This window comes from Manacus vitellinus, unplaced genomic scaffold (genome assembly GCF_001715985.3).
Source record: "Manacus vitellinus isolate BGI_N305 unplaced genomic scaffold, ASM171598v3 scaffold_5_pilon, whole genome shotgun sequence".
In the NCBI taxonomy this organism is placed as follows: domain Eukaryota; kingdom Metazoa; phylum Chordata; class Aves; order Passeriformes; family Pipridae; genus Manacus; species Manacus vitellinus.
In genome coordinates this window covers 7882600-7896940 of record NW_021940682.1, presented here as the reverse complement: position 1 = coordinate 7896940, position 14341 = coordinate 7882600, and the positions used below count along the sequence as shown (strand labels likewise).

The following is a 14341-nucleotide window of genomic DNA, read 5'->3' as shown; positions in this document are numbered from 1 at the left end:
TTGCTGCTCACACACAGGAACAGCCAGGAATATGGCTGGGGAGGGACAGGACAGCTCCTCTCAGCAGCAGCCCTTACTTAGATCTGCCTGATGAGATAATTTAAATGCAACTCCAGTTCCTCAAGCAGATATTTAGACCTCAATTCCACTTGGTTTACAGGTGCACACACACAGCCTTAACACAAAGTCCAGCAAAACCAGAACAGCTGAAAACAAACCTTTGATGCAAAAACATTAGAAGGCCTTAAGAATCAGTTTTGTCAGCATCACATATCCCCACTAGACTTGGTAATATTAGTTCCATTCAGTGGGTAAAAGCCATTTTGTAAAGCTTGTGCACTGTAATACAAAACTGTAACACAAGCAACAGAAAGAGTGCTTCTCTGTAAGGGGATCTTTTGCAACTGCTTACAGAAAACAAAAGCTTCAAGAGGTGTTATGACCTGAGACCTGCTCTGGCTTCACACCAACAACTCAGCACATGGGGGTGTGGGGAAACAGGAAATTTTCAAATTAATTATTGTTGTACAAGCCATTAAACATATTACCCATCCTCTCTGGAAGCCATATTTTCTGGAGATGGACACGTTGCAGACATTTAACATATACTTCAAGCTAGTGATTCTGTTAATAGTGTCACATCTTCAAGCCATGTAAAGCTCGAATGGAAAAAGATAATGGAAATCTAGCCAGAGCATACTTCTATGCAAAACTGAGCAGTCAAATTCTCTGGACAAAAAGCATCATTTAACATCTGTGCAAGTCTGAGCCCTGGTTTCTTTACAGTGAACAATATCACCCTCCAGGTGACGTAGACAAGAAAATTGTGGCAGAAATACAAACTCCTGGTGAAAATTCCTGTATCTAGTGTATTGTATGCAAGTGTATTATAAGGCCATAATACATTTTGTTATAACAAAAGCCCAAACCATGTAAAATTCTGCCAATTACAAAATGCCAAATACTTGCTCCACAATCAGCAGCATACACTGCAGGAGGGCTTCTCGATTCTCTCCACCTGAGTAAGGAGTTACACAGTCTACCTTTACAAAATACAGTCGTTGCCCTGTAAATAGAACATAAAATCCCATTTGATTTGCAAAAAGGCAGACATGCTGCAAAAACCTGCAGCTTTTACTGGGCTAAAGTAAATTCCCATTATGATTATTTCTGACCTGGTTAAAGAAGCACTTGCATATTTCTTCTATTCCTATGCATTATAACAACTGAGAAATTTCACCTGAGGTCAGAAGTGCAATGCACAACAAAATACTACCACCCATTTACTGTGTTGACTAGTACATGATTAATACCCCCATCTTGTAATCAAGAATGACTAAATACGCTGAAGAGGAGAGAAAGGGGGGAAAAAACTCAAGTAAATTTAAAATGGGGGCAGGCAAGAACGTAAGAGAAAGAGAGGTAATAAATAACTAACAGAAAAGAGAAATAAACACTGCAAACTTGATAAGCACTTAATTATTTTCCTTATCATTTGTGAGGAAATGAGAAGCTAGAATGCTTACAAACACGCTTGCATCTGCAAGAATGTTTGAAGCTAGGTAATGCATTATCTATTTTTTCACAGCATTCCAATTAGAAATAACTTGTAGCCATGAACATTTAGACAAACAATCAGCCAGCTTGAAATGCCAGTAACATGAGAAAATGGCTTATTTATATTCACAAAGGTTACACTAATGTTTTAGTATTGGATAGATCCTTCATCAGCAGTTTCATAAACCAGTCTCAACACCATTAAGTCTTCTGTTATATTTATTTTTATTCCCACTTATAAGCACACAGCACATCTATACTGTTCCAGCACTGTCTAATTTTACTGCCATTGTGATCCCTCTTCTGATCATACATTCTGAATGAAAGAAATCCAGTATTTCTGGATGTAAACAAAGTCTACAGGAAAAGGATTTGTCTCTTGCACCAAGAGAAAATTCAAGTATCAAAATTACTTCTCTTAAAATTATACAGTTAGGTATACCTTGTGTTAAGTCCCAAAACACCTGCCATAATGTCTGTGGTCTTGATGTTCTACTGCTACATCTTTTCATGTAACATCAATACAAAGCTTTATGCTTCCTATCCATCCCTGGGCATAGGTGGGGGTTCAGCTAATACACTCTCTACCAAAGTACTGGTTCAGGCACAGTAACCAAGCCATACAATCTCCTGATCAGCTCAGGAGAGTGTTAAGTAGCATTGACCCTTTCAGAGGTGAATTCAGCCCATCCACTTACTCACCAAACACTACAGGAGTTGTAACAAGGAACAGAACAAGAGTGAGCAACAGCTTCCTGACCACAAACAAGAAGGCAGAAAGTGACCTCTCACCCATGCAGTTATATCTCCACATGTGTTGAGGCCTGAGCAGGAAATGCAGTACACTGAGTCACAAATTTTGCCCACAGTTGTGCTCAAACCTGCCCTCAAAACTAAGTTTCTATTAACTAGGTACCTACCCTTCATTGGTTTATCCTTTTTGTGAGAGGACCCAACATGCTACTAAGATGCTTATACTGCTGATGTACAACCAAACACATGTCAATAACAACTGGACTAAGCTCAAACTATCTGAAAATTAGGAGTATGGAGGAGGAGAGTTGAGAGTCTGGAGGTCCAAGTTTCTCTCACCAAAAAAAATAAATCTACCTTCCTCAAATTTCTGTTAAATGCTATCCTTTCAAGTTAAATACAGATTTGTGTCTTGATGTATATTCACCTCTCCCACTGCAGTAGTGATAGAGTTGTGAATGGTTTGCAGCTGCAGAAAAGTACAAAAATTTTATACTGATATTCTGTTTCACGCAGATGAGCTCTAAAGGTCAAATATCAGTCCAGCCTTTACTGTGGTGAGCCACTGCTGAGATACTGCAAATAGCTGATAGCCCAACACTGCAAAAAGAGAAAAAAATAGCTTTTGCTGAAGTCAGGAGGGTGGTCTCACCAAAGAAATTAGTTTTCTTTCTGCAAGAAGGTTCTGGCCAGAAAAATAAGTGGCAAATAACAGACAGTTTAGAATTATCTTTGAAAAATGGAATCTTGGCAAAGTGTAGGGGACAGATCAGGTTCTATTAAAGGATTACTTCAGATACATATGCTGACAAAATGCAAAAATGTAGGGGTTTTTTCTTGCAGAGCTATTCTCCAGACACAGGCAAAAACATTCTAAGATCAACAGAACACCATTTTCTGGGAATAAAAAAGATGCAAAGCATATAAGGCTCTTATTTCTCAGTGCACATGAACATTAACAGAACTACCAAACAAATATTACCCTCAATTTCATAACATTTAATGTGTGAAGTAAGTAAATCTTCAAGTTAATATGACAGGTATAAATTGTAGATTGCAAAAAAGTGTGCTTTTATGTGAATGCACTCACAACATCTGATGGTGAAGTTAAACAGGAAACATTACTGAACTTAAAACTGGCAGGCCAACCACCACACAATACTTGCCAAAAACTAGAAAATATTTAACTTCTTGGTAGATATGCTACATTACATAGTAACAGAGAGTAGAGGTTTCCAAACTTTGGTATCCATAACACTCAGAATGTGAACCACTTGCAGCAACACACAGAGCAGTAACACAGAAGGAGAACCGAAACAAATTTCAGTAAGTTCAGCTGTGCACAACACACAAAAGATATTGTAAAAGAAGAAACCATTTTTGAAACAGTTTCATTTCTAATAAACTCAAGGAGGATATGCAGGGCATCAGGGACAGAACCAAACACTAAGTAGAAACATTGTCATATCTGCTTGGTCTAAGATAAGACAATACTGCATTTGTTTGGTTTGTAGGTATTCATGAGACTTGAGCATTCAGTATTGCCTTTCCTGTGTTTTGTCAAGGTTTATAGTTGTTCTGACTGGAGGAAACCATGCATCTTTCCCATGGTAAATTTCATTTTTAGGCTGAAATACAGCTTATAGTAGTTGCTACTGAAAAAATAGAGTTCGCCATGTCACCAGCCATGGATGCCATTACATTTAAGTAGGATATCTATTGAAGGTAACTCCCTCAAGTCCAAGCTTTGACAGGATATTAACAGAACAAGATTTATCAATTCTCCCCCGATCGCAGTCTCAGCCTACTGTGTGTCATGCAAAGTAAGGGACTGAATGATGAATTCCACATTCACTACAGATGTCTTGCCAATGCTGGCTGCAGCAAACAGACCCAGTGTGCCTTAGAATGTTGTCCTGTCTGGCTCTGATCTTTGTTCTTTTGGCTCTGGTCTAATAGTCAATTCCATGCAGGCAAACCTGGGCATCTGTTGTGATTCTTATTAAAATGAGTCAAGAATCAATGGAATTATCTTTCAACATTTGTTTAAATTTTGGATTAGCACAATAATATAACGTGCACTGCTGATGCTGTTCCAATAAAACAAAAAGCACTCTACAGGACTCCAAATGACTGTGATTTGAAAGCAGTAGCTTATGACTGAGGTCCTCCAATAAAACTGCAGTATTTCTTACACTAATTTCTTATGAGTGTTCTATACTCAGGGACAGTGGCTTTGCTGATGGTGGTTGTTCCTCAACTATTTAATGAATAATGGAGGTTTCTTAAATGAACAGAGAAAAGAAATGTTCAAACCACATCTCCAGACATATGAAGGGAGAGTTCTGAGCATGAGGAGTTCTGTTTACAGGAATAAAGCACTGCTCTTTCCACATACTTGGTTCCTGTATTACAGTGCATTCCCACAAACCTTTATTTTCACTTTCATCTTTGAATATATTATCAAGCCCAAAATCTAAAGAGAAAATATGCATTAATGTTCTTTTACTTGTAAAGACTTTTCATGGCTTGTGTTTCATAAAATAATCATGGAATCACAGAAGCTGAACAGTTGGACGGGACCCACAAGGATCATTGAGTTCAACCCTTAGTCCCACACAGGACACCCCAAGAATCACACCATGGGCCTGGAAGCATTATTCTTCTTGAACTCTGTCAGGCTTGGTGCTGTAACCACTTCTCTGGGGAGCCTGTTCCAGTGCCCAACCACTCTCGGGATGAAGAACCTTTTTCTAATATCCAACCTAAACCTCCTCTGACACAACTTCAGGCCATTCTCCCAGGTCCTGTCACTGGTCACCACAGAGAAGAGATCAGTGCCTGCCCCTCCTCTTCCCCTCACTAGATGTTGTAACTGCAATGAGGTCTCCCCTCAGTCTCCTCCAGGCTGAACAGACCAAGTGACCTCAGCCCTCAGCTTCCCCTCAAGGCCCTTCACCATCTCCATTGCCCTTCTTTGGACACTCTCTAAGAGCTTAATATCTTTTCTATATTGCAGTGCCCCAAACTGCACACAATATTACAGGTGAGGTCGCCCCAGTGCAGAGCAGGACAATCCCCTCCCTCAACCAGCTGGAGATGCTTTGCCTGATGCCCCCCAGGACACAGTTGGCCCTCCTGGTTGCCAGGGCACTGCTGACTCATATTCAACTTGCCATTGAACAGGACCCCCAGGTCCCTTTCCCAGCACTGCTTTCCAGCATCTCATAATGTCAAAAAAGAAAATGGGTACAATAAGTAGCAGCAGCTTCACCAGTCCAGGATTAGGCAGGGTAAATTGACCCTGTTGCCCACAACAGCTACCCTGCTGTTACTGCTTCATTTCTGTAACAGGTAACTCTTCGGGTAATTCCTCCTTCCTTATCAGCATTGCCTTTTCCCCCTTCCATAACACACAGTGGCAACTTTCAGCTCACAAACTCCTTCTCACATGACTGTATTCCACAAAGTTGCAGGAGAGTCCTGAATATATATGTCAACTTCTTCCCCCATTGTGATAATGGGAACATTGGTGAGCCTTGTATCCAAGGGTCACTTCCACCCCTCTCCTTCCCCCAAGCCCTTTACAGCTTCCTACATATTTGATGAAGGAAGGAACTGAGGAAGTTTTATGTGGCTTTCTTGAGTTCCAACTGAATTAATAGCTGATTTGATTATGAATCCTAGCACAAGATATACACCTCCACCGAGTTTTCCCAAAATTATTTTTTCATTCGAGTTTTCTGTGTAGAGCTGCGTGAAGTGAGCAGTGTTCCTTCAACTATTGTTTTAAGTAACACTGAAATTTTTCCCTAAGTTTTTAATTGTCACCAGCATATTTTGCACAGATGGTAATCATTTTTTTCCAAATGTCCCAAGCTCCTATTTACTAAACAAAACACCCCATTTGTATAAGCAGATTTACTGATCACAGAAGAATCACTTGTCTGGCCAAGGGTTGTAGCACCAAGCCTTGTGTTTCTTTCACTTTATTTGTCAAGTTTTAAGATGATTTATTTGTCTTTTTCCTTTTTATCATATATCGGATGACACCACGCTGGGCAGCACAGTCTAAAGTCATATTAAGGAGACCACCTGCAATACTGGAGTCAAGTGAATGAAAAATGCAGCTATCTCATAAAAACCACTGGAATAATTCAAGACAATACATTAGCATTTACTTACCAGGCAAGTGCAGTGATTACTCAGACAATAACAGAGACCTCCCCTTCCATAATTCATAAGACATTATAAAATAATGGTGTGTACAGATAAATTTGATCTAACTACAGATTTCACCATTTTGCTCAGTATACATTGCTTCTGAACTTCTCTAACCAGTCAGTCACTGACACTTCATCTTGTTCTCTGCCCAGTTATCTGTACAGGTCATCTCAACTCAGAGCTATTTTAGAAACTATCCATATGCTTTGAGACATGAAATTAGCTACTTCTGTAGAAAAAACGACTAAAGGAAAGCATTTTTAGAAACAGGATGCTAAAACAACTCAAAGCAAAAAGCCCCCACAGACCCAAAGGGGGAAAAAAATAAAATACCTAATTACAGAAGGTTGAAACAGTAACTGATGTTTTATTTCAGAAGATCTGAGCAGAAGCTGTATAAATACACACACTCAGAGTATTCACATAATTTAAAGATATAAATGCATAATATAGTATATTCAAAATGCAGAACAGCCAAAGATCCAAACAGAAGCCAATTATTCAACACAAGCCCATAAAATTATCACTGATAGATGGAAACTGTTTCCCTGATCCAACTGCTGAGGCAGTCCATGTGTCCCGCCAGCATCTGACAAGCCAAAGCTCATCCAGCAGCCAGCTGTCACGGACACAAGTTGTTCCACCCACTTCCCTCCCTCCTCCTGGCTGCCTGCTCCCACCACTTTCTGTGCACCAGTGTTGGCATGCATCTACCCTCAGGATGCGGTCTGGAAAAGTTAAGCCATCAGAAATGTAATCCTGCCAAAAAAAATTAAGCAGCCAGTTTCATGCATTCATTCACCTTAGATGCACTGAAGCCTGGGCAAAGATGCAAAAGTATTGATAGTCAAAGGAAGACAAGATTTCCTTTCCAGAAGCAAGTAGCCACTATATAATATTGATTTTGTTGAATCGTATCTCAAGGGGGTTGGAGCAAACGGTAGGGAAGGAAAGGGAAAAAAAAAATTAATCAAAAAACTATTATCTAAAAATGGATGGCTTGAAATATGCCCTAATTATAGAAAAGGCAGCAGGGTATTAACTGCACAATAGCATGACAACAGGCTACCAGGCACTACTCCCTGTTACATGAAAGATTACAAGAAAATATAAAATCGTGCACTTCAAGAGCAAAGCGCGGGTGGAAAGGAACACTCGGCCCTTCAGAGCGGCACCAGCGGTGCAGCTGTGCGGCACCCCGGCTGCTCCATGGTGAATGCCTTTCCTCCCCCGGGCCCGGGGCAGCCAGCCTGCTGTCAGGCTCCCCGAGCACTTCAGTCTCCCTGCCAAGTAATTAACAACCGTCATCTACGAAAGAGAAAAACAAGCAGTTCCCTGGGAATGCTCGCTGCACCAAACCAGAAATATAAAGGACCCAAAGCTGGACACTTCACAAGAATTCAAGTGCTTCCTGCTTTTGACCTGGTTGAGGGAAAAAAAGTGAAGAATAGCCACAAAAAGCCTCATTTAAGTACACTTAGAGCCTTCCTGTGAAATCATTCAAGAAGGACCTTCCGTGTCCAGTCCCTTTAAAGCCTACCACAGTTATGCCAGCTTTTACGCTGTCTCTTTTCCGTAAGGAACAAGAGACCAATCACCATTTCACACTTACTCATCGGTTTGTAGTCATCCCTTACGTGAGAAAACCAAATACTAGTTGTCTGAAACCCAAATAGGGAAAAACCCCTTGGCCCTAGATTGCCAGAGATGACCACTGTTTGGGCTGTCCACAGAATTCACCCCAGACTAACAGACCGGCACATGAATATTCAAATTGCCTCTTGAAAATTATACATATTGAAACAGCTTTACACTTAATGCTATGAACTGGCTGAGATTCAAATTCAGAACTATTCTACTGTTTGGTCCTCCCTCCTCTCTATTCTAGACTCCCATTTAAAAACATTCTTTTTTTTTTTTTTACAGAAAAAGAACAACTGTATTATGAATTTTGCATGTAATTTCTTAAAACTTGTTGAGAATTCAAATATTTTTGATGCAGACTTGGATGAATATTTACTATACTGTTCTTAAAAGTTTGATACTCATAAATATATATCTTTGAGTGTGCAAATGTATTACAAAAAAAAGCAGTCATGCAATGCAAAAATACATTAAACACAACTACGCCTCAGGAAGAGAAATAATTTTGTAATGGCTCCAGTATCATCCAACACATCTCAAGGATGTGCAACCTTTCACTTTGCAAACATTTCAGAATGAAAATGTTTGAAGGCCCCAGGACAGACCAAAAAAAACTCTTCTCCCACTCAAACCTCAGCTACCCCAGACAGAGTAAGACAGCCCTCCACCAAAACGAGAAAGTTTCATTCTCTCCATCCCTCCACATCCCCATAGCTCCCACTGCTCACTTCTTACCCGCTCTAGGGCTTCTTGTGTTTCTCTCCAGGCCAGTGTAACCCCCTGCACCTCACAGCAAGTCGATGTGGGCTTCAGCACCAGTTTTGTGCCATGGGAGTGAGCTGAACTGCTTCATCTGTGAGACCAAAAGTCTGGGAAAGTCCCAGGGAGGGACTGGGCAGCCTCTTGGCAGCAACTGCCCACTGGATCACTTCAGCTGCTCACAGATCTTCAGCTCAACAAAATGTTGCTGACTCCTATGCAATATTTACTGTTTTCCTTAGAGCCTCATTTTTGGCATCAGAAGAAAGAGCATCAAAACATTCACTAAAATAAGTGGATAGCTTGCATGTTGGGGAAGAAAGTTTTCCAAAACAGAGCAAATAAAATCTACAAAATTACTCTTAAAAAGCAACATTTGTTTAAGGTTAAACATTTAATGTTTTTTATAATACAAGATTTGGCAGTACTACAATCCCTCTCTACCTCACATGACCTAAACCAGCTGCTGCCTCCCCTTCTTTTTCTTTCCTTTGTTTTTTTAGTGACAGGTCATGACTGTAAGGGCTTTTTCACAAGCAAGCAAGAGCACTCATAACGTGTTAAATATTTTATGGCAATCTAAGGGACAGTTTCCTAACTACCTGTCCTTCTTAAGGTCAAGCATTTACTGTTAAACTGTAAGAAACACACAGGCACTAAATTTCCAAACTCTTAACAATAAAGAACTTTAATCCTTCTGTTTTATAGTAATTATAAACCCAGGGCAGAAGGGAAGAGATAGAGAAGAGGAACATTCCATAAATATTTTGAATTTTCAGTAAAGACTCAACAAATTCACTGGGTTTACAAGCGATGATGTAAACTAATAGACTGTCTGTCTCTGTTTATATAGCACCTACCACATAAAAGACTAACATAAGACTCAGTGCTGCAATCACAAAGCAAAGCATAGAGATGGCACTAATGAAAACACTGAAGTCCATTGCTGACTTCTGGGTCACGGTATCAATGGACCCTTCAAAACAACATTGCTGGAAATCAGTTTTCCTTATAGTGAAAACTAATATTATATGTACATATATATATATAAATCTATAAAGTTCTAGTCTTCAAAAACGTCCAGAGAAGGTACGTTCTACATATTTTCCATATTTGTTATGGGCCTCTAGTACTCGGAAAAACTGCTTTGCTCAGGTACCTGGACACACTTAACTGCTCATTGTGATAACAATGAATAAAGTGCCACGTGAATTTATACCTTCCCATAGACACTGTCCCTCCAGGCATGCCACTCCCCTCTCACCGGCTCCCAGCACTGGAAGGATTTCTTTCCCTTTCTGACTGGAGGCAGCCAGTGCTTCAGCAAGCAACTCACTGCTTCTCTCAGATACTGTTTAGGGGAGTTCAGGGATATTTGCCCACTCCATTTCAAACTTACACAGATTGGAACTACTGCTGTCAGCACTTCTCTGCACACTGTCTATATCCATAGGTCTCCTACACCGTTCTGTTCTGAGAAGGTGACACTAGGAGGTATCTATATGCTATTCCACAGGCTGGTAAAAGCTCAAACTCTTACCCTTCAAGCCAGGAATTTGCAACATAGTCTGTTCCTGCACTAACTGCTTTCATACAGCTTCTAACTGGACACTTGGAAATACGCTGCCTGGAAAATACCACGATAGTATAATCTATGTCACCTTAAAGCATACACAAATATACCTGTACTTCACGTAGTTAATCTCAAAAAAAATAAAAAAATAAAAATAACAAAAAAAATCAAAGATCACAGCTTCACCATTGTATTTCTATAGTTGACATTCAGACTGCCACTGTTAGATGTGAGTACACTGTAGGCCTCAGCCTCTGTAAACTGAAAGTAAGCCAAGGGGTAAGAGGAAAGATGAGTTATACTACCAAGAATAGTAGTTATGGCACCACATTATACTTCCTGAAAAATCCATAAGGGTTTATTTTCTCACTTACAGGAAAAGAATATGCATTACATATCCTAGAAAACAGCCCTTATGGAATAGATCAGTGAAAAAAAAAGTTTCCTACATCCACATGTAGATTCAGCAAAATGACACGTAAAGAGCAGGAGGAAAGGTATGATTCCCATCCTTTTGGTTGATTATTGAAAGCTGGAGGGAGAAGGGCAGTTTCAAACCTCATCATAAAACAGGTAAGGAGCCAACAGAATTATTTGAAAATAAGTATTCTTTGATACCAAGAAAAATCAGATGCCCAAAAGTACTGAATTTAGGAGAGCTAGGGTAGAACTATTTGCATGCACCTACTCCAAGCTTCTCTGGTAAATCTCAATCTCACTCAACCAGTGACTCCCTTTCCTCTCTTTAGTCTCAGAGGGCTCTCCAGAGAGGGAGACCAGTATTCTAAACCCAAACTTCCCACAGATCAGCTTCATCCATCTCTCTGTGGAAAACTCTAACTCAGAATATTTACTGTCTTATATTAAACTGTTAGGGTTGGGTATGGCTTTTGATTGAACTTACCCTAAGCTGAATGTTTTCCAGAACTGAAAAATGTACTCACAAGTAAAGCAGTATTTTCAACAGTATGCTTTAAAACTCATGAGTATATAATGGAAAAAAACAAAACCCTTCACTGGGTGGTGCAATAAAAGAAAGCATTCTTTAATTCTGGAAGCCAATTCCATACATTAATCGTGGCATAAGCATCAGTCAAATGGGTTATTGTAACAGCATACATGAAAGGTTGAGTAGAAGTCACAAGTGCGCACCTACTTCCTAAAAGAGTGCAAGATATAAATCTTAGAGCCAATGCTTACTTACAGAAATGTCCCATAGAAATCTATGAACAGAGGTCATATGTTACAGCTATGAACAGAGGTCAATGAATCTGGCAAATAAGCCAGGAACTGAAACCACTTATAAACACCACAAAACTGATCTGCTTTTAAGGAAGTCTTGAGCTGATGAAAGCAGCAGCAAAACAATCCACAAGCAGCAGAGTTCTTGGTGTGGCAGATGTATAGACAATCAGTTCAGGAGACTTCAAGCTCATTTACTGAGAATAAGAGGAAAAAGTCACCAGAGCATTCCAGCTGTATTGCATCATAAAGCAGCTGATGTTCACCGGCTTATTTGCTTCAAACTAGAAAGTTTAACTCTTGGTGTCTCTGAACACAAACGTACCCCAGAGTCTTGAAGAGATTAAAGTTTAACAGAAGGAACCTGTTCAGTCTTACCTGGTTCAGAAGACATCGTTTGCAAATATAATCCAGTACCACTGCAGCAGAAATTGATTTTGCAATGGTAATAACCCTAGGAGAGGCTCACATTTATCCTATTTACAAGCCCTGTAAGTTGTTAGAAAAGACTTCTCCCCAGATGTTTGGTATATGCTGACAGTTTACATGCTGGGTCTTTCAATTACACTATGCTCCTCCTCCTTGAAGGCGAGCCTGTTTTGAGAGGAAAAACGTAAGCATGCAAACCAGTCCGCTTAGAGAAGAGAGTGAACTCTGTTCACGAGTAAAGAGGAAAAACAAAGAAATCAGCTTATGTAACCTACAAACTGCTGGAGAAAGGAGGAGGAGGGACTACTGTAAGTTGTTTTGTCTAATACTTCAGCTACTATGAAAGTTTTGTCACTATTAGTTGCATTACTGTTTGAAATTAAAGCAGTATCAGGGTTAAAGGACAAGTTAGTACACTTTCTGTTTGGTGCTTTGTTCTCCCTTTTTATTGCATGATGCTCATTTTGAATCATCTTTTGCATTTCCTAATCTCTATTTAAATTTATGCCTAGAATGAAAAACATACAACACACAGGATACCAGAGCAGTGACCAAAAGAGTCTGCATTAAAGAATTGTTGTGAAAACATTAGTTTATTTGGCACAGATTAAAATCAACTAAAATAATTTAAAATCAATTTTTAAGTGGCATGAACTAGATATTGTGCCCCAGGGTACAATACAAAGATATTAGAGTGAATTATGAACTGTGAAAATGCACATTTTTAAAAAGCAAAAGGATTAACTGAAAAGGGAAGTTACTGCAAGTAACATTCTTTTATTTTTCAGAGCTCCCACACCATGTGATCCCTGGCTGGCACACTTTCATCTCAGCAGGAGAAAAACTGGGATTTAAATTCAGCCCTGTCAATTTGGATAATATGAATCAGAATATAGCAGCCAGCTTGCCATTTGCTCCAGCTGAGGTCATCTTCAACCTCTGCATTGGTCCAAACCACAGCTCCCACATCACCAGCCACTTGTGGTCCTCACATTCGAGGCTGTGCAGGAGCACAGCGCTGCAGAACTGCTTTGAAGGACAAGTACCAAGGGTTACGGGGAACACACTTGCAAAACAATCCATGAATATCTGTTTGTCACCCAGGGGACAGCCCTCTGGAACAGGACAGCTAATTATTTCCTTTCTATTACAGATGTTGAATGGCAGGGGGTACTGCCAAAAACAGCCAAAAAACCCCAAGTACTCCTCCAGTTATTTCAACACTTCGGTCTGTTTTGTTCTTGAGATGAGCAGATACAAGCTCCCTGCATATGGATTTGAAATCTAAATGGAACTCATTTTTACCACTTTGGCCAAGATTTGCAAGTGTTGTTTTTGTTTTTAAAGTGTTGTTTTATTTTTACACTGCTGGGCTAGGAAGATGCATTTCCCCATGCTTGATACTCCTAGCCAATAATCCCAGGCTCCTTAAAGACACATACAAACTTTGTTCATCCAGGCCATCATCACATCATTAAAACAAAAAAAATAACATTAGCTGAGTTTCATAACCAACTAAGAGAACTCCAATGCATAGGTTATATTTCCATTTTGAAGTTCACCTCCAGGAGTTCAAAGGCTGCCTCCCTTGCTTGGGCTTGCATATGAAATACGTCTACAAAAGAAGACTTTATCTCTCCAGGAAAGACTCGGTTGAGAAGATAAATTTTCTGTTCAGTTTCCCATACTTGAAACAAATCATTTTCCTCACGACCCTGTTTTATCCATCTGCCAGTGAGGGCTTTGTCAGCCTTTCTTCAGCCTGGTATACTCTTTCCAGCCCAGGAAAACCATTGATAATGTCTATCATACAAGGATGTGACAGACTTTAAATTCAGATGGGATCAGCAATACAGTTTTCACTTTTCACACAAGCAACACAGTGGGTTGGAAAACTCGAAGACAATTGGCTACAAAAGCAATTGGTTCAGATATGAAGCTACATAAATGGTTACTGACCACTGCAAACAAAGAGGAGTGAAGGGGTCACACAAGGAAAAGGAGGGGCCAGACAAGAAATCAAGTCTCCCCTCTGGGGAAAGGTATATAATAACTGTTAGGAACTTTCAACATGACACGTGGGAGGGATGACATCTGAGCTACCAAGACACTCTTCTCCCTCAGTCCTTGCCACAGGGACAAAGCAGAGAACAGGCAAGG

General features: G+C 40.0%; 1 protein-coding gene across 2 annotated transcripts in view; it reads right to left on the bottom strand.

The window, feature by feature from the left end:
* Positions 1–14341, bottom strand: part of FGD4 (FYVE, RhoGEF and PH domain containing 4) — a 65045-nt gene that overhangs the window by 39177 nt on the left and 11527 nt on the right. The window contains exon 1 of one of the 2 annotated variants that reach the window (XM_018080762.2): positions 12131–12238. The exons of the other annotated variant lie outside the window; for it this stretch is intronic. Coding sequence (XP_017936251.2) covers positions 12131–12146 — 16 coding nt within the window. The 5' untranslated portion in view covers positions 12147–12238. Of the gene's footprint in view, positions 1–12130; positions 12239–14341 lie in introns of those variants that run through there. 2 annotated transcript variants of the gene reach the window in all.